This window comes from Athene noctua, chromosome 20 (genome assembly GCF_965140245.1).
Source record: "Athene noctua chromosome 20, bAthNoc1.hap1.1, whole genome shotgun sequence".
NCBI lineage: Eukaryota > Metazoa > Chordata > Aves > Strigiformes > Strigidae > Athene > Athene noctua.
The window spans coordinates 5,033,574-5,056,420 of NC_134056.1; the positions used below are offsets into that span (position 1 = coordinate 5,033,574).

Sequence of the window (22,847 nt, forward strand, 5' to 3'; positions counted from 1 at the left end):
GAGACTTGGTGTCTGCGAAAGCACGACAGGAAGAGAGGGCTGTCCAGTGTTGTCAAGTGTCTTCCGATGTGTTGATCTCTTACCATTTACTTCAGCAGCGTGGTAGCAAAAGTTGGCTGAATATTATTCTGAGTAAATGTAGAAAGGTTGCACTTACTGTACAGGTTAAAACCGAGTTTATGAAAGTCTGTTACTGCGTTTGCTGTCTGATATTGAGAGCACAGGGGCAGCACTTTCAGAGGAACTACATTACAAATGTACATTACCTTGAACTCCGTGAGTACTAGAATTCAGGAATTCTGGAGTAAAAACTTAGGACAAGATTGTGCCAGCTGTGCTCTGATTCAGTAGTCTCTTTGGATCTGAGACTAATCCCAGAGTAAGCCATTACTGAGAGCTAGCGTGGCTGGTAAAATTGGCCCATCCTGAAAACCACAGGCAGAACAGGCATTACGCTTCTTTTGCTTAGATTCTCCAAGCTGAAGATCTGGGAAGACAAGTGCATCAGTCTGTAGCAAATATAATCGAGCTTGGGTGATTAAAACTGTCAAGTAATATTGCATATTGAATGGAGACTAGTTTGTCATTACCATGAGGATTAGAAAGTATAATCTTCATTAAAACATCAGTGGATTTACTGCTGTTTGCCTTGGAACAAGGTATTTGCTCAGAATTTTCTAGTAAGTAAATTTAGCAAGTGCGGGGCTATTTAAGAGAGTGGAGCTGAATACTGTCATAGCTTATTCTGCAGGAAAGATGTAGGAATGATCCCTTATATCTGACAGATGCACTGGATCTAATTCTGTTGGCCTGGATCACCTGCAGTCCCATAAATGTATTAATCACCATCACTTAAATTGGCTTCCTTCGGCTCAGGTGTAAGTGGTGACGCAGTGGTTTTGTGCTGTGTAAGGATCATATTTTCTGTCCCTAAATACATTATGTGTATAAAATTCTGTATTACAGAACTTGGTCCTTTGTAAGGCTTGAAATACATTTTGAGTAAGGCTTTTAGCCGTCCCACAGAGGCTTTTAAAAGTTATCCTTTTCTAACGTGCTGTATTTCTGAGCTCAGTAAGACTACTATCATGGTTTGTGCATGATAAAAATTATTTTTAAAAAAAAATTGTAGTCTAATATTGTCCTGATATTAATGTTGATTAACACCCCACTGATATGCACTGAGTGAAGGATCCAGAGGACAGTCTGTTCTTTTGATGTAACGGACCAAGGATCAAGGTACAGCAGGTTAAAAAATATTTTTTTAATTTAACCTTCTACTAAATGCTGCTACTTTTGTGAACATAATTTAAGCTGATTTTCAGGCCAAGTGTATAGGAAAAGTTCTTCCTCACATACTTGCAGTGAAACAAAAGGATTTGTATTGGCCATGAATGTGCCCTGAAGTTAAAAACAGAAATAAAATAAAGAAATCATGTGGTTTCTCAACCCCTTGAGTCCTGTGGGGTCTTCACATTGACATATATTTTTCTTAGCAGTGTTTGCAGTAAAACACCGACCTGTCAAAGCTTAAGTGGTGCGTATGGTGAACTTGCCATAGTTCTGTAAAGTTTACTTTCTCCTTTTAAATGTATGGTTTCTTCACAGAATTCTGACTCCAGTTGCACAATTTGAACCTCTATGCATAAGACTGCATAGAATTAACTGGTACAGGAGCAAGCCCTGAGCTTCCATTCCACCATTCAAAATATAATCTCATCTTGAAAACCTGCTGGCATTTTTTTGTTAAAAATGTTATTGCTAGTCCATGATACTGAATCCAGGTTTTTATTAAGTTTCTGTTAATGAATAACTGAAATGCATTTTGCTCAGTGATTATTAAGGAATTCCTTGTATTCCAGTCCTGTAATTCTTACAGTAAGTAGCTGTTACTTGGAAAAAAATCAATAAAACACAGCAAAAACCAGTGGTGGCAGGAGAGAAGCTTGGGCATAATGACAAGGGAGAACTAGGAACAGATTAATTTCTTGAAGTCTCTTCTATGTCCTTCTTTGGCTGTGTATTTGCATTGCAAACCTAGGAAGTTTGGTCAGTACGGCTTCCAAATTGTTCCATCTGCAAAAACTTGGGAGTAGCTTCCTCTGATTTATTAAGCATCATATTTTACTGCTATGTGTAGGAGAGCTCCATATTCAGGATGAATATTTGTTTTTAGTTTCTGCCTTGTAGAGAATTTCTCCCGTGGTTCCTGTTTCTTATCGTGCTGTCTTCCTTCCCCCCACCCCTACCTGACCCTGCTATAGATCTCAACTGTTGTTTTACCTTGTTGATGTTTTGTCTATATTTGCTTTAACCAGATGCCCCTCTTTGCATGCAGCACTGGGACTCATCCCCTCTCTCCTATCAACAATAATTAGCCTTGTAAGACTAATGGAAGAAATCGTGTCTAATTACCCTGTTGAAGGCCCAATTATGTTATTAACATTTGTGGGCTATAAGCTAATGATGAGGAGAGCCTCTCATTTGCATAGCATTAAGTTAATTGAGCTGGAAGCTATGGGGTGGATAGCAGTGATGATAGCAGGATTCTATTACAGAATGGATAATGATGACCGGAGCAGGACGATTCACCTGACAGGTTTATTAATTAACGGCTATCTGATTACCTAAAAGAAATGGCAAGTGGCAGTCCTTCTGAAAGAAGCTGCAGTATTTTTTTTAACGAAAGATGCTATATCACTGCTGATATTCTGGGGTGATTTATGGTAATGGAAGTGGAAGCTCTTTACTGGAAGCCTACACAAAAACCTGTTCTGGGTTCCTCCCTGCCCTTGCAAAAATGTGCTGAAAAATGTCTGATATTTCTGAATATGCCAGATTCTTGCATGGTACACGAAGTAGGGCTGTGCCAGTGAATTTGTCTGGTTGTACAAACAGTGTATTTTGAAAATCCTTAATTGTTATGTAATCTGTGAGGTTTGCCCTTGCAAGAACTGGAGGATTTGATTTTGTGAAAGGTTGTTTTTCGTTATGGTGTTAGGCAGGATTCTATGTTGGTTTGGGGAGAAAATAACTATAAACATTCAGCTTTTCACATTTTCCCAGTATGTACAAACTGCGAGTGAAGGTGAGTGCCCTTACCTTCAATTTATTTCTCGGTACAAACAGTTATGCGAAGTTGTTAGGCCTTTTAAGGAACAGGCATCTTTTTTTTTTTTATTTAAAGCAGTTCTAAGAATAAAAATCCATCTTTTTCTTTTTGATTAGATGTCAGGTTCTGTCTGGTTAATTCCAAACACATTGTAATTCACAATAGATTCAGACAGAATCTTGTTTGAACTACAGTATTTTGTAGATGAAAAAAATCCCTCTGTTTAAAAGTTGCCTGTGCAATCAATCCAAGGCTGAGTGACTTGCTGCGCAGTTACTCATTGTTAGAAACCCGCACCTCAGTTCTGAATGTATCTGAATGTCAAATACAGCTCCCAGTCAGCAGACCTTTATAGGTTTTTTTCAGCTACCTTGAAGAGCCCATTATTAAATCATGTGAACTCCAGACCTTACCTACTGACTAAGATACCCAGTTCATTCTGGAATAACCTTTGATCAGACTTGTCCTAGGAAAAAAAAAAAAAAAAAAAAAAAGGAGAGAACACTACAAATTTTAACCTTTCAGAGAATGACTTTGTCTCCATTTAGGTGACCTGATGATTAGTGTTTCAATAGTAACAGATCTGTGAAGAGTAGAGACCTGTAGATAAAATACAATCACCGTTATTTTGCTGTTGCAGAACTTAGATGCAGAAAGTCTCCCTGCATGCTGAGACTGGCATTTGTTGGGTACAGAGGAGCTCAAAACATTGCCCTGATCTGATGTGGTAAAGAGACTAGAATTTTAGTTTACTAGACATACAGACATTCACAAATCACCACAGGGACTTTTGGTCAAAAGGAAAAGAGAATTAAAATGAAAAATCAAAGATGAAGGAAGTAATCTGGGAGAGCAGCTCCTGGAGGCAGCGAACAGTCTGCTCTCTTGTGGGTTGTGACTCGGAGCTGCCAGGAAGAATAGAGAGTCCAGTTGGCTACCACTGATCGAGGGCAACTTACTCTGTGTAGCTGTGGACACCTGTGTGGTGTGGAGCAAGTGAGGGAGAACTGTTTGTGTAACGTTTACAAGAGGCATCTTCCATCTCCTTCCAGCACGTGATGGTGCAGACCCTAATGTCTGTCATTGTGTAGAAATTACCTAAAAAAGGTTGTTCAGGAAACCTAGCACAATGAATAAATGCCTTTGCTGGAATTTAAACCCTACATCCTCCTGGTCCTCATTAGCTTTCTGTAATCACTAACCCACACAGTCAGGGTTGGATAGAAATATCTTTACTGTATAAATTAGTTTTTCTATAAGGTGTTCTGTGGTTCACTGGAGTGCCTTGCTGTATAAAATAGACAAACACAGCATCGAGCCAAGATCTGATAGATCAGGAATTATGTATTTAATTCAGAGTTCTGTATAGAGTGCTCATAAAAGCTTGATCATGATAGAGGAGCCAATAAACATTTGGGAACATAAATATTTCTGTAGGAAACGGCTTTGTGAAACATTTAGTTGTTGAGTAATAAGAAGAACAGAGAAAATCAGAAGAATAGAAATCTCTAGGTACTAATCTGATGGGTTATATATGTTGCAATGTTAATAATGTTGAGAGAAAATTTTTATGGGACCAGTAGCAACAAATAGGTTGAGTCCTGTACTTTTTACTAATGTCTTCATCATCTTGTGCTTGCCCCACTTGCTATCTCAGCTGCTCCAGAAGTCAGCTTTCAACCTAGATAAGCAGTGGATGAGACCTAGGGGTGCTGAGCTACTCCTCTGTTCGGGCACAAGGGTGTAAGTCCCCTGAATTAGCACGAGCTGAGTGTTCCGAGCAGACGGGGCAAAGCCTTGGAGTCTCAGGCCATGGTCAGATGTTCACTAGAGGAATGGATCCAAATCTACAGAAGACCAGGCAGCGCTTGTTGTCAGGGTTGGACTGCAAGGGAAAATATAACTATGTGAGGATTTCCGGGGAACTTATGCTCTCTCTGTCTTTTGTTTCTCTGGAACATACATTACTTGACTATTTAGGCATCAGTCCAGCCAGACAACACAAGGAAATATATTTCAGAAAAGCACACATCAAAAAGTATTTTAAATGGCCAAATCGTAGAACAAAACATTCTGGCAACACAGCTGGTGCTCTTGTCAGCCTCTAGGCTAGAAAATAAGAGGAGAACAAATAAGAAAAATAAAAACAACCTAGGAATAGCTAATTAGGTTAGAAGTGATGTTTTGGCTTCAAGGATTTTGAGGGCTGTAGAGAAAAATAGAATAAGATTAGAAAATGTTTGTCCGTCCTGGATGACAGATGTGGGAGAAGATGTAATCATTTGTTACTTCTCTTTTTTTCCTCTGAAAACAGCAGCAGCGATGAGCTGGCAGGCACAGTGAAATGCAGTTAGCAAAAGTAATGGGAGTTGAAAGTTTGACCTTTTGTGATGGAAATTTGATATGAAAAAAGGGTCTTTTGATAATTTCTCCAGCCAATCAGATATGGGAGATGTCTTGATCCTGTTTCCTCATTTGCATGCTGACTGATCTCATTTGAAAACCCAATCATTCAGAAATATTGGGACGTCAACAGAAATGTTACAAGCAAGGAGCTGTTTTATCTGAAAGGTCTGCAGGATGTCATCTCTTGTTTTTCACTCCAGTGGCCTGATCTCTTCTTCATGATTCCATTTTTTTTTATTGGCAGGATAAGCTGAACATATTGAAATGCAAATAGCCTTTTCCACATTGAAACGAAATATAGGAGGGTTTTTGTTGGTATGATTGATTGTATCCGGGGCGCTTCAAAAGCAACGAAGATAATATTTGCTGCAGTTCCTCTGATTTCTTGACATTGCCAAGTTCTGATGTTTCCTGTTAGCAATCATTGGCAGAAAGTGATTTCTGGGCCTGTGTCTCACCTCTGCTTTTTCCCCATGTAAGCCCACATCGATGCAGCTCGCTGGCTCTGGGACCGGTGCGTGATGTCATTTAGTTTGCCTACACACACACACTTTGTTGTTATCCCAGGTGCTGAGTGTCAGAAGAGTATTTAATGGATTTTACCAAATTGCAGCTGTATTTAATCCAACAATGGTTTAATTCAAAGCCTACCAAGATCACATGTTGGCTTTCAACTGTGTGTATAACTGTCCAGATGATTATCTGGCTAGTCAGATTTCAGATCCTGGGCGCTGCCCGCTTAGGTGAGTTTAGGATCAACTTTATCTCCCAGACAATTTAACCTTTCTATTTTCTAGAACAGGCAATCGAATTTCCATTTTACTCAACCACACAGTGGTTAATGGCACGTTTTCCTGCTGTGTAACTGGTGTCATTATCCCTTCTATCGGAGACTGCCTATTAAACGAATGTCTTAAGCCAAAGTTTTTCATTAATTAACCCAGAAGCTAGCAACAAGTTAACAATATATAGTAGTTCTGGGTAAAGGAAATTATTTAAGTTTTATTGGCATACTACTTTTTTAATGTCAGGGTCCAGCTATGAGATATAATTTTTCTTTAGTATCCCAAGATTTTTTTTCCCACCTGTTTGTCCACCTGGACAATCCCTGGCCTGCTAAACTGAGTGCTGTCCTGGGAAATGGGATGTTCAGCTCCTCCTTTCTGGGGCTTCTTAGGCTTGCTCTGCTTTTGAGAAAAAAGCAAATATTCACTGAATGTAAGTCTCTTGCCTCCCTTCATTGAATGGCAAAGGTATTCTGCTTTTCTGGTTTGATGTAATTCTTTATACCTTTATACAAAACAGAACAATTCCAACAGGAGGGCAGAGATGGATTTTCTTAGTTTAGTGTTGTGTCACTTGGCTGGGAAATGGTTCATAACCGGAATGTCAGGATGGAGCTGGCACGTTTTGAAGAGTTATCCTGAGCACCAGCTGTTGGCTGCCCCTACCTAAACAAACCTTTCTTAAAACTGGCATGGTTTTGCACAGAGTTTTGCTTCTGGCAGACCAGCACACCCTCTTGTTTCTCTGGAGCGGGCAGATGTGGAGAAAGGATTCCAAGCTCTGTGGTGTAGCAGGTGGAGCACATGAGGAAGAGAGGCACAAACCAGGGCATCACTGAGGGCGCTCTGCAGGCACCGCTTCCCAAAGCCAGATCCTGGAGGGAACGGGTGTGATGAAAGCGGTGAACCTGATTGTAAGTTTTATATAATAGGATATCTTGAAAGTCATTTAGTTGGTGTTTGTGCAACACTTGGAACTGTAAAGCTCTAAATTAGACAGGAGATCAAGATTTACCACAGTGTTCCTCAGGTGGGTGATAATCTACCTGACTGGGGATGCACAGAGGTTTTCAGTCTTCATCACTGGGCTACAAAATTATCATATTTGCCCATCTTGTTCTTTCTTCAATAAATTTCAGGGTCTAACCACAAGTGAGTGCATGTGTTTGTGATATTTATCTGACAGTACCTAATTTCTTCAGCAATACATGTACTTCTGTGTCTGGGTTGGGGATTTCACTGCTAGAACATGCCTGGTTTTGACTGAGGACGGAAGCAGCTTGACGGATAGGCCTCTTCAAATCAAGAGAATCTGTTTCATCAAATCCTCTGGCCTGTCAGCTGGGGGGGAGCACTTTGTAAAACAGCAGAAATGGTAAATTCCCCCATTCCTTATGTAATAAACTGAAGTTGTGGTATGACTAGCTAGCACGACTCGGCAGCACTCTGAATTAGATACTGAGCATTCTCCCAGATGGAAAATCAACCTCCTTAATCTCTTACGTATTTTAGAATATTGGACCATATAAGTTAAAACACAATGTATTTTTCTTGATAACCACAGCAATCTAGCTCCTCCTTTGGATTTTTTTGGAATATCCTTCCTTCCCCACCACCTACTTTTGCTCCTCAGTATTAACAAAAAAAAAAAAAAAAAAAGGCAGTTTAGCGTACCAATATTTTCTCTGCAGTGAAGTCAGAATAGAATATTAGTGTCCAAAAAGTTGTAAAACAAAAGACTATCATATGTTGCACCTTTTAATCATGTAATTGCTGAGTGACATTTAACTCTGAGGCTTTAAGTTACTCCTTTGTCAGCCAGCCTTCTCCTTCTGCCCCTCTCATTCCTCCCTCCTCCTGAAGCAACCTGCTTTTGCAGAGTAGTGCTTTAACTACACTGAAGTTTGGCTGGGCTTCTACATATTACAGCAGCAACACGAAAGCAAACAATTGAAGTATTTGAGAACAATGAAATATGTATGGCTATCTGTGACAGCCCTATAAAGCAGAGCAATTAGCCGCGTAATCCGAGAAAGCCAAAGCGACCGGCAGCCCACGGTTCCCTATTAGTTAAATGCTTTTTGTACGTCCTCATCCCATCAAATCAACTAACACTTCCTTTAATTGGTTCATGAATTATACAGCTTGGCTGCATTATAATTTAATCACCAGTAAACATTCCTGGGGCCCGCTGTAAAGTGTATAGCGCTCATTAATTCCTTAATTTCAGCAGATGGAAGGGGAGATCGGATGAACGGTGGCAGTACAGAGCGCCTTGGGCAATGGAAGAAGGAAAAAAAGGTGGGGGGCCGTTTAGGTTTTTTAAGGGCTGTCAGAAACTCAATCTGTGAGCTGTCAGCAGCTTGGACCTGTTTCCCCCCCCCCCCGCCTTCCCCTGCCTTCACCCCACCTACTGCTGCAAGTGACTGACGGATTCATATGGAGGCTTGTCAACCCGTCTTTAAACATCAAGCCAGCGGGTAAACCAAGCCCAATGTAAATTAATTCTTGTCTTACGGGCCCCCCTTTCTCTGTCCCCATGAATATTTCATGGCGGGCAGCATAAATATTAATTCTAATAGCTCTGCACAGTGGTTATTATTTCTGTTTTATGACAAATATTCATAAAATATTCAGGACCCTTTTTTAGAACATTTACACACTTGATTGTGAAATTTTCCAGCTTCCTGGGGACACAGTAAACATATTGGGGTTCTCTTGATGGACTTTTTTCTCTCTTAATTAATACTACGCCACATTAATATTTAATCAGATTTAGTTTTCTTTTCCCCAGAAGTGAACCCTATTACATTTGAGGATTTATTTGACAGTATTTAAACAGGGAATTTTTATTCCCTATTATGAAATTGGTTTCCTTTGACACATATGTAAAATGACACATTATAATCCATTCTTTTATTCCCTCCCCTTGCCCCCAAATCGTACACTTTTTTTGGTGTCAGTTCTTTTTATTTATTTTATTTTATATACCAAATATCCTACCAACAACAAAAGTCAGTGTTTAAATGATGGGGGTGGGGGGGAGTTTAATGTGGCATTTTATAGGAACGCTTAAGATTAAACATCATTCACTATAAACTTGAGTCCATTTATTTAATAAGGAAGAGGAGTGTGGGTTTTCTTGTTAGGAGCAGGAACTGCTAGAGGAAGGCTGCAGACAGGTAGCAAAGGCATCAGTTCTGATATGAGTTTGCTAGTGCTTAACCCCGGAGTTCTTGCTCCACTCAAGATTTGCTTTGCAGAATCTAATTATTGCAGGGGAGGGTTGCAAGCATCTAAGGAAACATGACTGCATTTGGGGAAGCGGGTTCGGGTGCCTGACCTCAGGCCTCCGGGGCTGCAGAGGCTTTTGATTATCTGAGACTGAGTTTGATTAACCTTGCGGATAGTGGAAATCGTGCCAGCCACATTACTCTAAAGCAGTGCTGGCTGCCATCTTATTCTGTGATTCATAAAGCACCGCTGGAATGAACTCCAGGGGGAATGCAAAGATGCTGGAATAACAGCTGAGAGTAAGAAGGAGACAAAGAATAAAAATGAGGGGAGAAATGTAAAGCAGTTTTGAATGGAGGTACTAATGCATCCAAGCCACTTATTACATATGGAAAGAGTTAATATTGCCTTCTCAAAAGAGGCTTTAAAAATGCATTGAAGCCCCTAGTATGAAAACATTTGCTCTGTATATCTGTGCCTTTCACTGTGCTTATGTAACGTTTACACAGCCGGCAGCTCTTCAGACCACTGTCGCGTGGAATGGCTCTCGCTGCCAAAAGGCCTGCGGTTCTTCGCTGGTGTAAATCTGTGTGACACCAGTGGAGCTACTTTGCTTTATCCCAGCTCGAGATCCAGCCCATTGTTCTGTAAAACAGCCAGCCAGTGGTACCCAGCAGGGCTGCGCCTGTCCCTGCTGCGTAAGCTGGTGTGGCGCCCGCTGAGAGGCTGCTGAGATACCAGCCCGGTGGGGTGGGATGCGGGAGGGACCCTGCCACCTCGGCTGTCTGGACTGTTGGAGGCTGAGCACGTCTAACGGGTGGGTGGAAAACATCTAACGGTCATTACTCTGCGCTGCTGGTGAAGGGAAGGGACATCTGCAGCTACTGAGGATGTTGTTCATCTCGCTCCCCTGGTCAGAAGCCACGTCCTGGGAATAGTGCCCCACTTAGCTGCCTTTTGTAGTTATTCGACAGAAAGGCATCCATTTGAAAAGAAAGATCCAGTGTCTGAAAATAGCTTGTCATCACATGAGTCATTATAGGAGCTCAATGAGCAAAACACTTGTGCCGATTAACCTGTGTTTCAGTGTTTATGCAATGTGTTTTCCCTTATGGTCAAAACCTAAAGGGTAATATTATTTCCCCAAAATAGAATCAAGCATCTTTCATCAGAAGATATCCCGGAATTTGAAAGAAATCAGTGAATAAAACCTCCCAACAGCTCCTTCCATAAAAAAGAGGTAAGGATCATTTCATCTGTTGCAGAGACATGCAGAAGCAGTATTTAGGGGAGGAAGCAAACGAAGATCCATGTCCAGCAGCGCAGCTACAGAAGATCCTTTGTAGTCTGGTTACCCATGGGCAAAATGCCTTGTTTACTGCTGCATTGAGAGAAACCTGAACAAGACTGGGGAAAAGGTAGATGGGATCTATGTAACCAGTTTACTTTTTAAGAGGGAATTTGGGGATGCAGAATGTAATTATGGAAATAAAACGTGCCGAGGATCCTGTGGCCAGGCCCTTAGCTCTCGAGAAGGGGCCCAGCCAAGTTTTCAGGTTCAGCGTGTCTTTGTACTACAGGAAAGAGCATTTTTTAGGGGAACTGATTGATCCAAGTCAGGTATCTCTGGCTAGAAGGTCAATAAAGACAAAATGACCAGGGTTTTAGCTGGGATTAGTCACTTGGAATCAAATCTGAATTTGTACCGCTCAGTTTGAACCGCTGACTTGATTTGGTGTATTATTGTGATAATTCAATGGGACTGCCTAAGAAAAAGACCTTTTAGCAATGCAGATTTATCTCGGCCAAGCCTACCTTCCTACTCCTGTCTGGCTTGTGGTCCCTGTAGGATCCAGAAGTTTGCACAGTTTCATGCATTTTTGGAAAATTTTAAAACGTGGTCAGTTTTAACAATAGGTCTTACCGTTTAGCCGAATCCAAGACAGTTTCTAGAGATGGCACTTGTCTCTCTGCCAGTTCAGTCCATAACACCCCCCAAGGCTTTCCCATCCTTTTGCAAGAACTGTGTTATTTCCTTCTCCGCCTGCTTTGGCTCTGTTTTATGCACCAAAGGGAGGAGTTTGCATTTGTGCCAGTGATCACATAAGGATTTTACCTGTGGTAGCCTTTTAGAGACCTGCTGCATCCGTACCCTTCAACAGCCTCATCTCTTTTTCAGCTTTATATCTCAATTACAAAAATTGTAGCCATTACATTGCCAGAACTAAGTCCTCCAGGAGAGTTGTTTTCCATGGGGAATTGTGCCATAGCATCAGATAACACTGTATTGATATCTCCATGTTGAGTAAGATGTACTGTGCCTTATGAAAGGCTCAATTTTCTAGCCTTGAATTTGACATTTCTATTTGTCTGCCTGGAAAAGAGAGTAACTTTGTGTCCCTTCATCTTCTTTCTCTCCTTCCTCTCTCTTTCTTGTGCTCGCTCTCTCTTGCTCTCTCTTCCCTGTTCTCTCTTGCTCTGATTTAGCTGGGGTTTTGTCAAAAGTTCTGCCAGCAAAGTTTGCTGTAACTTTGAGATCACACAGGCATCTGATCTTCACATTCTTCTTTTTTTAAAGCAGGCTGATGTGGTACGTTGTAAACTGCCAGGAGCACTTGCTAATTTAGTAGTTAATGACAGTCACAGAGAGTGTTTTTCTTGCCCCTGGAGAGGTTTTAGACACAGCTGGGGTAGATTTGCCACTATCAATTATGCACAATTTTAAACAAGAATTGGCCAGCAGGGGCCTCTTTTTTTTGCAGAGTGTGGAGCGTGAAGAATGGGAATATGGCAGCTGGTACCTGCCTACGAGGGAGAAGATATATAGGAGTCAAGAAAATAAGGGAAAGATTAATAGCTTACTATTTTTAAAGTTGCAGTTTCAACTCAAAAGTTTAAATGCTACATTAAAAGTGGCCTGGTGTTGTTTGGTGTTGTGTTGTGGTGGTTTTTTTTTTTAATTCAAGCATCGTAACTTTATTGAAAGGCTTGATCTGGCTCTAGTCTAGCCACAAGCAAGTCAGTAGTCTCTGTTTTTAAAAGCCAGCTAGGGAGTAAGGATTTGGTCTCAGATACCATGTTGCATTATCTTTTCATCCTTAAATGAAAACAAAGTATGAATTCAGTTAGATCTAATGGTATAGGTCAAATTTCATGACAATAATTTTATAAAAATGGCTTGGCTTTGGGCTTCCCTCCACCAATGTCAAGCCACAACAACTCCAAGTAATGGGAAATGCCAAGGATAAGAATCTGACCTAAGTAAATAGCTCAGGTCTAGAACAGTCAACATCTGGATCTATCTAGGTCAGCCTCATAAAACAGCAATGTTTAAATTACAGGACCAAAAAGAGTGGAAGGCCGTGGCTTGCAGGCAGGGTTTTAGCTCTCTCGAGATGTGAAGGCAGCTGGCAAGGCAGCAGAGCCATGCTGGAAGGTGACTGTCAGTACGCAGGAGGAGCGTGCCTTAACCCCTAGCTCCGTGGTACCAGAATTGGGGCACACAGCACTTGCTTGTCTTACGACAACGTTCATAATTTTTCCATTATAGGAGCTTTAAGTCAGTGACATTATATCCACAAAACAAGAAAACCACCACCAAAAAAATCCTCCTGAGGACAACTCTGAGAACTGTCAATTGTTAATAACTTGGATTAACTAGGTTGGTTGCCATCTGGAACAAATGCAGTTCAGGATTAGATCAATGCTGTTATGTAGCTCAAAAAAACCTTCACATATTGTATGGTTGTGACACATTTTTCCAAAAATGCTGTCTCACAATCAAGCATGAAATAAAACTACCACCCATACTTTTACCTTCTCCTCTCTCTGTTTGTGAAGAGAAGCCAGCAGGATGCCCTGGTGACCTCTAGGATCTTAGACAACGTTGTCTGAATAGTCAGAAGCCAGAAGCGATCGGAATACCCTGTTGGAATGCCAGATGGCTGGTAGGAAAACAACGTTGTGTTCCAGCTGTTAGAGGCCTTATATATTTCATCGTCATCTGAAGGCGACTAGTTCTCATTTGACTAGGTACACAGTGAAGGTGTCATCAACATCATTCATTTGTTGGAATTTAATCTTTCTAATGTATCTGAAAGCTTAATAGATTAGGTAAGTGATGTCAAGTACAATGAGAAAGAGGCAGGATTTTGACACAAGATTTTTTTTTCCTTTTGACATTTGTGTTCATGGTTTTATTATCTGCAGAAGCTAGGTGACAGGACAGGACCTCCTCTCACGTCCCTCTCCCAGGAGAGAGAACAAAGGGGAGAGGACAGAGCTTTGCTTACGCATCACTTGGCTTCAGTCCTGCCCGTAGCAGCAATGTTGCCACTCAGTGGTAGTTAGGGGGACGTGTGTCCTCAGAGACCTGGGCTGAGAGGCTCTACCGACTTAAGACCCCAGAGCACCAATTTGTAACTGGATGCCAGTGGTTTTTTAGTGTCGCTAGGTCGGTGCTGAGCATGAGGTGATGCAGGAGTGAGGGTTCTTGGTGAGTCTCTGCCCAGCCCTCCCTGCTCTACACCTCGCCTTGCTGCTGAGTGACGTTACTCACCTGTTGCAGAGCTGAACTAACAACTTGCCAGCTCTGAAAGAGAAGCTGCACCAAATGCTAATCTAGCAGTATAATGTAGTATACTTTGATATGAGGCTGTGTTTCCTTGCCTCCCTGTCTACCAATTCTGATGACATCTGTTTCATATTTCCCCTTGATAGAAGTTGTGACACATTACAACATACAAAGCCTGGCTGATTCCTAAAGCAAGCTTTACAGAGGATGCATTTATGTGAAAAAAATGACACTCAGTCTGTGAAAGGGGCCAAGCTCTGCTTGGAGATGAATCCAGTACTTGTAGGGACCCATTCCAGTTACTGCTGTAAATGCTGGATCAAGGTCGTGGGTGCAGCCCTCTATCTTATGAGGATTTCCAAGAGAAATCCAACAAACATGTTAACTGGGCAGCTGGAGGGCCAAGTTTGTTATGTGATCAGAGTCAGAGTAGCCTGAGAATGGGTGAAATGTTGCTCAGAAATACCTTGAGGAGCTGAAGGAGCTGTATCATATACCCAAGGCTAACACTTTACAGAGAGTGCATACATGTAAATAGGCTTTACTCATGTGAGTAAGCCTCCTGGGGCTGCATAACAGACTGTGTGTGGTATGTGTCTCCCTCAAAATGATAATAAAGCTTTCTAATTGGAAGTATTTTAAGTCTAGACAGTAGATCTGTCAGTGTTTTTCCCCTTCATCTTTTTTTCCTGCTTTTGAACGATTCTAAACTGACAGCCCTGGGGAGTGTTGTTGCCTCTTATCCATGGGAGATGTATGGTATGGCAGGGTAAGGCATCCCACCTTCCCCTGGAAGGACCATTGCATCAGGAGTTTGTGCTGTTGTACAGTATATTCTGTGCGTGCCGCTATATAAAGCATGTGGGGAAAAAAAAAGTCCATATTAGCAGGGATGTCTATAGTCTCCCACATCTTCCCCCTACACTCTTCTTTAATGGTGACACCAGACTGGATAATAAGAAGCATCTTGTATAAAAAAGAAGGGAATCGCAGACAAGGCTTTCAGGGTTCATTTTGTTGGCAGCTTTTTAAGTGGAGTTTTTTAGGCTCTTCTGTTTCAAATACCATAATACTTTTTGAGTTAGTAACTATGAATTACGACAAGCTTTCTTGATATGCCAGGTTATAATCCTTTAGTGGTTTTGTTTATCTCAGAATATAATAGGAAGCCGTATCAATTATCATGACTGTATAAATGTTGTTCCTCTCTACTAGAATATTCATCTTGAGACATATCATCAGATGTTACCTGTTCTGACAATCACGTTTTTGTGCCATTGTTGGGCAACAGAAACAAAGAAAAACAAAATGTTAAGAGTGTAAGGGATAAAAGAGTGTTGAAACTGTTGTTCTTTTCCTGTCTTTGGAATCTCCGAGATCTTGAATGTTTTATTCCTGGCTGTTATTTTGTTACCACAGTGTGAATAGAAGTCATTATCTGTAAACATTTGAAAAGAGAGATGATTTTCATAACTTTAAATCCTACAAAGGATTCTAGTAATCTGCTATGTGCATGCCAAGGTAAAACTCAGCCTTTCATCTGGTCTGATCCCACCCAGTCAGTGTAAAATGTTCCTTTGGTGAATGTCTAAAGCATATAGTATCTTTTGTGAGAGGCAGACAGAAACAAAAATAGGAAGCCTGGCCTTGAAGGCAGCAGCAGGAGAAGGTGTATTATAAAGAAAGATGTATTTACAGCCTTCAGGTCATGCTTAGTTGTTAAGAGTTTATTTTCATAAGTTTTCGAGGGAAGATTTATTTTTTATGTTGGTCTGCGTTAATCACTGAATGGGATCTTTGTCGAGATCTGCCTTAGTCTCCGGTAGCTGGGGGACAGGGGACTCACGTCTTCTCATTCTCAGCAGTTTGTTGAGAATTTTCTGCTGAAGAGCTTTTGAACTAGAATATAAAATTAACAGGACCATTATAATGAACCAGAGTGCCAAGGAGGAGTCTATGTGAGATGGGCGTAATGGTTTCTACACAACAGTGTAATGTGACTGGGGTCAGTAGTGGTGTATATTGTTTTCTGGCTCTGCATCCTTGATTCAGATCAGGGCTCTTGTGTAAACTGTATGAAATGGGTTGGCAAGTCCCACTCCATCCTCTGGAGAAAAGCTCTTCATAGCATGGAACCCACACCACTGGCACTGAGCATCTGACTTTTTAAGATGCTGAGCAACTATGTCTGATTCAGACTCAATGGGAATTGCAGATTTTGATCTTAAAATGAAGCATTAATATTTCCTCTTCAAGTGGACTCAACAGCAAGGCTGATTGTTGGGTGGGTTATGCCATACTGAGCTGCCTTCCTTGCCCTGGCGCTGTTCTCTGCAGGTCAATGCTAAGAGAAGGGACAGGGAATTCTCAGCATCATAATGTCACATGTATTAAGTCTTATTATTCGTTCTGCTTTTAAGGATGCAGGACAGGAGTGGGAGACAGGAGGACTCCCACTGTAGGGCTGTGTGGGGAGGCAAGGGCAAAAGAAGTGGAAGTGGACTAAAACAGCAAGAGAAAAATCCCTTTCCTGGGCACTGAGTTGTGCAGGGCTGTTATTAGGGAAGAATGCATAATACTGGCAGACAGACTCTTTTTCTGTCCTTGACAGGAACAGTAGCAATTTTTTATTTATCTTTTGCAGAATGTCATTATGTTTATAATTGCTAGTTGGGTTGAGAAGCTGGATCCAGAGAAAGTTCAGAGGTAACTGCTGGATTGTGACTGGGCTATGACAGAGCCTGAGATAGGCTCTGGCTGTAATTCAGTCACTGTATTGTCCACTGAGCCCTGCCAGTGCATCAAAGAGCTTCTGCCTTGCTGAACTTGGAGACTAAACAAGATGTAAGGAGAAGAACCAGAGAAGAGAGGTCCTGGGCATATGCCACTGGTTTCTGATGCTTCAGTGTTGAGTGGTACTGTCACTTCCACATCTGTGTATGCCATTTGTTTGGGTAAAGGTTAACTCATACTCTGAAGGTCGTAAGTGATGTTCTCAGGATGTTAACGCACTTAACTGTTGTGTTTTCCATAGGGTATTTTTCTTTAATCTCCCCCATGACTCCATCATGGAACGACTGTCTCAACGGAGGACTGATCCTATCACTGGGGAAAGGTTAGCACTCACGTCTGATGTTTAACATTTTTCAAGACTGCCAGTGAGATGAAAGCACCAGATAGACCTCATAGAAGTCTGAGGGAACTCAGGAATATTGTGCTTTTGCTTAGGGATTCCTTAAAAGAAAAGTTAAAACTGTCATAGCTACTCTAGTACCAACCCACCTACCTGCTGCAGCAAGCTCCTGTTGTCAGAACAGGACATCTTACAATCTTGGAGCCTGAAATCTACAGCAGCAAGTAGCTCAGGTCTTAATGGTAACTAAACTGGTTGGTAAATTAATGCTGAAGGAAGATGTCTGAAACCTAGGCTAAATGCAGATGGTTCTCAGACATTCCCGTGGGCATTTTGAAGGCTTCCCAGCTGCAGAAAATGGAAAACTTGCTGCATTTTACTTCCCCCATCTCCTGTGATGGTTCTGTCTGCTCTGAGATATTAATGTATTTCCTGCTCAGTAGAGCAAACTGAGTCACGGTAAGATTGGGTTCTCAAATGTGGCACTTCACCCCGCTGGCCCTCGCTTCACCCTGCCTCACCAGTGAGGTTTACTGTCTTCTCCACCCTTGTTTTTTGGGAAACAAGTAACGATGAAACATCTGCTGGAATTGGTGTGGATTTGCAGTTTCACTTGGGCTCTGTTTTCATGATTCCCCACACTTAAATTGTAAACCACTGTTTTATTTTTCTAATGGTTAAACGCATCCTATTGAATCAAAGACAAATACTGAACCCTCAAAGAGTAACACCATGAATACTGGATTTGTCCCAGAGTGATACATGATTATTCAGACATCTCACTCGAGGTGCAACATTAACTTGTGACAGCAACAGTGCTTTGCTGTAACTGTTCTCTTTGTTTTAGTAATAAGTGATCAGTTGTTCAGAAGTATGAAGCAAATCATTCACACATCTTTGCATTTCTTATCATTAGGATTAGCCTGTTCAGTATCTGCTCCAGTTAACACGCTTCCTTCTTCCAAACTCTGGGTTTTATTCCTTCCAAGTTCATCGTGAATTGAATTGGTTTAGATGCTGTGTCTAATCCTCGGCATTATGTTAAACCTGCACTGCTGGCTACAGTGCAGTGAAGAGGGTGGCCTTCAGCTGTGTTCTAAAGAGTTCTACTGTGGAATGAACTCTGTGTCCACATCATTGGACCAGCTGGAGCTGCAGTGCAGTTCTGTGCAGAGACAGAGTCTCTGCTTCTCTCCTCTGTTTTGCATCTATCCCAACAGATCAGAAAATTTGACTGTACAGGAAGAGGGATAAACTCTTCCTGCATTAGGGTAGGGGAGACTTTTACTCAGAAGTAGAATTACTGTGGCAGGAAATTTAAATAGATGTTTGGAAAAGAGCTTTTAGCGGCTGTTGGGAGCCTTTGGCAATGCAGAAACATTGTCAGAATTCTTCTGGTGTCAGCTGTCTGGGCAGGCGGAGCTGGAACTGTGGCACTGCTGCATGATTCTGGTGATGAAAACCTCTGTTTTGCAGAAGCCTGCTGACTAGATGAGTGAATTTACAATTGTGAATTCAGGGAAGCCAAATTCTGGCATTTTGGAAATTAGAAATAACCAAAACCTCAGAGTGAATTTGTATCTTCAGCTACTATAAAAAGATGTTAGCCATTATATTCTCCGTGTTATCTGCCCAGACCGAGGTGGAGTATTTGTGTCGTCTTAACTTCTTCCAGTGATCTTTAGCACTAACAGTATTAACCCTCCTTGTAGTGGCTTGCCAAGAGGAATCATACCTGTCCTTCAGGCCCCGGCCTGTGGTGATCTGCAGACTGTCGCTCGCTGGAAGCGCTCACCCACATGCCTGCTAACAGGAAACACTTTCAGGATTTAGTATTGGTGATCCCAGCCCTATTGCTGTGCTTTTGAATCTTGGCAGGAAAGCCCCCAACATCTGAGAGCCTTAAACATATTTTAAGTTACAGGCCCTTCAGCAATGCCTGGACACAGGGCTGTTCGGGCTCACTGATTCAATGCAGAGAAAGCACTCAAAGTTTGGCAGGTTTTTTCCTGAATAATATCCAGCATCAAGCATAACAGTAAATATATATTTAACAGATTCTAAGGTTTAAGGTTAGGCTTTTTTAGATGCTTTTTTAAAAGATAGGAGTCAAAGATTACAAGTAAAACATGTTACCTTGGGATTGGATCTGGAACAGATCTGGAAAAGCTTCTGAACCTGGAGCACTGGGGATGTTATAGGGATTTCTCCACACCTTGTGTGAAGTATATAAACACTAGCAGCACTCTCTCGGTGTTACCTCAAGAGAAACACTTGGCTTTCGAGTATCCAGGATTCTTGAGAGGAGGATTGACAGATTACTTGCCCTGAAATTTCCAATCATGGTTTTAGAACCCCAACCTAGAGTAGAAAGAGGCGCTTCCAAGGAACTGTGATAGGCAAAACATGGAGTATCTTAGGAAGTGGTTGCTGTGTCCCCAACTTGAGCTGAAGCTGTGGCGTTTATCTCCTCTCCAGATATCACAATACATTCAGACCAGCACCCACACCGGAGATCCAAGCCCGCCTCAGGCAGAACCCTAGAGACAAGGAAGAAAATATTGAGAAGCGTGTGGAAGCCTATAACAGGAACATCAAGGAACTGGAGGATTTTTATGAAGATGCCTTTTACATCAACGCTGACCAAGACCCTTATACTATCTTTGAGTTTATAGAAAGCTGTATCATTAAGCCGCTTCCATGCAAAAAAAAAAAATAAAAGATCATAATTAATAAGGATGATTTCTGGAACAGTTAATTTTAAACTTTTCCCTGTAATGTTTGCAGTCTGGTCACAGAAGCAGCCACGAGTGAAGAGGAAGTCAGCCAAGGGAAACAGAGTCCAGAAAAATGTGGAAGCCAAAAACGGGGTGGGAGGCTGAAAAGATGTGGGAGGCCAGAGGGAAGTAGAGGCCAGAAAAAAAGTGGAGGCTGAAATGAGGTGGGAGAGGCTTCTTTTTTTTTTTCTTTCTGGTTGGCTCTGGCTGCAGTAAATGCTCAGGTAAGTCTTCTTAACTGGAAAGTCCTTGATGAAGAGCCCAGCGCTCTGTTAGCTAGCTCAGACTCTGGCTATGGAAATGCACATTCTGAACGCTTCCAAGAAAGGGGCGTGATTTGTTGTGATTCAGAGGAGTACTGAGTTTGATGCCTTTGTTATGTCTCCTTCTCTCCTCCCTTGTGTATGAGTGTGAATTCCCCTTCACCAGGGGATGGGGAGGAGCTTCAACTTTCTCCTGGAACCCTCTGTGCGTGTAAGGATGCAGGAGGCACGTGTCTTCTCCTTTCAGTACGGCCTCCAGGAGCCTTTTGGTTTTAGGTGACTTCTCGGATCCTATTGCTGTAAGTAAGTTTGGGTCTTTGTTGCTGTCCCTGGTGGTGTGTGTCTGGGTCTATATGGGGTGCTGTAGAGATGTACGTGCCAAATCTCCTCCTTGCACCTGTAAGTTCAGGTGGGAAAACTGGTTATCCAGATGGGGACATTGTCTTATTTTCGGAGAGTTTAAGGTCAGAATTTTCAATACCTTTGGGGGGGTTTGGTGAATGGGAATTAGACCTTCCAGCCGTGAGGGCAGCTTTAACAATCTCAGAATAAATATCTTTGAAATCTAAGAAAGCCAAATCCTCTGGCATCAGCAACACAACTCTGTGCCTCTTGCACTGAGAAATTCCAGCTCGTAGTGCCAGGCTGAGGCAGAGGCTGCTCCCACAGCACAGGGCCCAACCCCAAACCCTCCCGTAAGGCTGGGCAAGGGCATTTATAACAGTCCTACCTGTTACAAATGTGCTGTTTGGTAACCTACTTGGGCAGCTGTTTTTTTATGCTGTTGCTATAAAGATATGCTGTAGCATGCATGCATAATTGGGAGCCCTTCTATTAATAATACATGGGAAGCTCATCTTGCTAATATCACCTTCATCTGAGTGTTCCTACTAAATATTTTGATAGATGAAATGGATAGAGAGTGTATTTAAATACTGTTTGTACTGCAGCTAGGGTACAAAAGGGACAGTGCATCTTTAATTAGACAGGTACATCTGCTTAATTAATTTAGCTGTAAAGCCCTTTTTCCTCTTCATTCTTTCATCTATATGCGGACGCTATATTAGTTCCGCTCTGCTGGTTCCATAGAAACTGAGAAAAAGAGCTCGTCTCATTGAGATGCGCTTGGCATGTCTGGGTACGGAGTCTCAGGTCAATGGTCAACCCCCAAGGGTTTGCAGCAGGCCTGAAGTGCAGAACGTAAGGGTTAGCAGAACATGCTAATACTCATGTAGAACTCTCCCTCAGAAACAACTAAAACAATTGACATTCATTTAATTACTGTAAACGAAACAGCCCCTGCATCACTTTGCATAGTAAAGCCTGTTAATACCAAAAAGGTTCAGTGGGTGGAAGGAGGAATTAGGCTTTTATAATTGGAATGCAACACTTGAAAACCAATTTGGTAACTACGCTTGATTTTATTAGCATCTTATTCTGGCAAAACAAATGTTGAGCAATGAGAAAAACAAGGTAAAGAGGAGGTGGGAAGAACGCAGCAGGGACCAGACGTTACTTATTGTACAGCTTGCCCAGTTCTGAAATGCACATCTTTTATCACTCCGCTTTCCGAAGACGCTTTGCAGAGAGGGCTGCTTGGAGGTTGTGCTGTACCCTATATATTATGCTGTTAATTACGGAGTTCAGCAACAAATGAATGTGTCCAACTGTTCCACAAACTTTCATGTCCGTCTGCTCCAAACAATGTTCCGTGCACTGCTGTGGAGGGATGCTGCAGCACCCCCAGGGAGGAGACACCCCCCCGCCACAGCTCCTGACAGATTTCCCCTGCTGCCTCCTTTGGTGTCTCGCCTTTCCCCACAAGGCTTGGGTGCTGCTGCCAGCACAGGAACATTAAATGTAGCAGGTTTTGCCACCATCCGTTCACAAGGTGCTGTGGAGGCTGCGGGACTGTAACGGAGTGGGAGCCAGCCAGGCGTTCGTACAGGTCCTTAAGATTTGGTTTAGAGCAAAGCCAGGCTTGGCAGGTTCCCGTGCCTGGGTCCTGCTTCCCAGAGGGGCAGCTGGAGCCGAGCTGATCTTAAGTAGGAGCGACCTGTGGTTATGACCCCAGAGCTGCCCATCGGTGTCGCAGTTGACAAAACTGAACCTGAAAGGCGGCTCTTGCCTTGTCATACGGACTTCGTACAGCAAATGGGCTATTCCCCTCTACAGGCAGGCTCTCCTGGGTTATTCTCCTCTTTCTGCAACAAGAACTATTTGATTCTACGGAAGAAAAGGTGATGTCAGGCCCCTTTCATCAAAGAAAGTTGGTTCTTTCGTAGGATTGTTTTCTGGAGCTGGAGTGCTGCCGTGCGGCGGTTCGGGAGGCCGGGAAAAGAGGGGTTGAACTACACTGGCGAGGAGAAGGGAAGAGTTGTGTGGCTGCAGGGCACTGTCAGAGCCCAGGTGCTCTCCCAGGCTTCACCACCGGTGTTCTGTGACAGTGCTCACAGTGAGATTTTTATTATTAAGCTTTTCTTTTTTTAAAAAAAAAGTGCGAAGGCTTATGCTGAAGGACTGAGTGCTTAACTACACTGCTCTTGCCAGTCTCAGCTCTTGGC

The 22,847-nt window shown here is 42.3% G+C and overlaps 1 protein-coding gene across 1 annotated transcript in view; it reads left to right on the forward strand.

Moving 5' to 3' along the window:
• AK8 (adenylate kinase 8) overlaps nt 1–19,962 on the forward strand; it is a 72,001-nt gene extending 52,039 nt beyond the window's left edge. The window contains exons 12-13 of the mRNA XM_074924114.1: nt 17,145–17,225; nt 19,722–19,962. Of these exons, the coding sequence (XP_074780215.1) occupies nt 17,145–17,225; nt 19,722–19,962 (322 nt within the window). The remainder of the gene's footprint in view (nt 1–17,144; nt 17,226–19,721) is intronic.
• Nucleotides 19,963–22,847: the final 2,885 nt, after the last annotated feature.